Source organism: Trypanosoma equiperdum (assembly GCF_001457755.1).
Source record: "Trypanosoma equiperdum strain OVI genome assembly, contig: ctg_162, whole genome shotgun sequence".
Taxonomy (NCBI): Eukaryota; Euglenozoa; class Kinetoplastea; order Trypanosomatida; family Trypanosomatidae; genus Trypanosoma; species Trypanosoma equiperdum.
This window is the reverse complement of record NW_027123649.1, coordinates 14,671-15,718: the sequence shown is the minus strand read 5'-3', so window position 1 is coordinate 15,718 and position 1,048 is coordinate 14,671. Positions and strand designations below refer to the sequence as shown.

General features: G+C 43.7%; 1 protein-coding gene across 1 annotated transcript; it reads right to left on the bottom strand.

The window, feature by feature from the left end:
• Nucleotides 1–301: 301 nt before the first annotated feature.
• On the bottom strand, nucleotides 302–928 carry TEOVI_000040700 (uncharacterized protein; the record flags this gene model as incomplete). Its single annotated transcript, XM_067222429.1, has 1 exon — nucleotides 302–928. One exon carries the CDS (start codon nucleotides 926–928, stop codon nucleotides 302–304), a length of 627 nt encoding a protein of 208 aa, XP_067078530.1.
• Nucleotides 929–1,048: the final 120 nt, after the last annotated feature.

Genomic DNA, 1,048 nt, shown 5'->3' with positions numbered 1-1,048 from the left:
TATATATATATATATATTTTTTTTTTAAAAAGTCAAAACAAACAAACGAGCAACAATAAAACCGAGGTTGAATCGTCGAAAAAAAAAAGAAAGAGGAGAAAAAAAAGAGAAAGAAATACGAAATAAGGAGGTAGATGAAGCAAATGCAACAGTAAAGTAACTCTAGGGAATGAACAACTTTCATGCTGACGACTTCAGGCAACGCAACGTAGAGAATCCGGGTCAATACGCCCGCACTGAGTGGGTGAAAACACGATTAACGTTCAGATGTTCGGCAGTAAAAAACAACAACAAGAAACGTTCAAGTCTTTGATGTGAGAACGGGATCCAACTGTCCCTTTTGGAGTCGCGACAGCAGATCTTCACTGGGTTGGGCGTTGTTGAGGTACACACCACTTTCCGTTTGGCGCACCTGCACGTCGGGGTTAAAAAGTGACAAGGATTGAAGGGTTCCAATCAGTGGCGAAAGGAGAACATAACATCCATTTGCAAAATCTACGACCGGTCGATAGAGCCATGTGGCAAGTAGGAATAGAAAAGATGGATCGCTATCGGACAGACCAGATCGACCTCCATCACGACGCGTGGATTCCCGAACAAATAATCGTAGCTGCTCCGTATGGTCGGTTACAATTCCCCGCTCTCGCTCCAAACTAATAACAACATACTCGAGTTGCTGTTGAATAGACTGAATATCTCCATTTGTTTTTGTGAGCAGGTCATCAAACGGCGAAGTGTTTGTGCGCACCTCATTTATGGCCACACGCTGCCGCTCAACACACTTTTCCAGTTGGGACAATCGCCTCTTAATGCTCTCCATCGTTTCTTCCAGGTTGCGAAGCGCCTCAGAAACAGGGTTGGGTGTGACGTCATCACTTCCGCTGCCGCGTCGCAAAGCCAACGTTAACTTTTCATCCCATCGTTTCATCAGCGTAGTTTGTCTAATACACGAAATTTACGAGAGCGTGATTGTGATTGGTGGATAAGTTCCACTTGCCGCTACGCTATCGCTTAAATACATGCTGAGTAAAATAATTAAATAAATAAA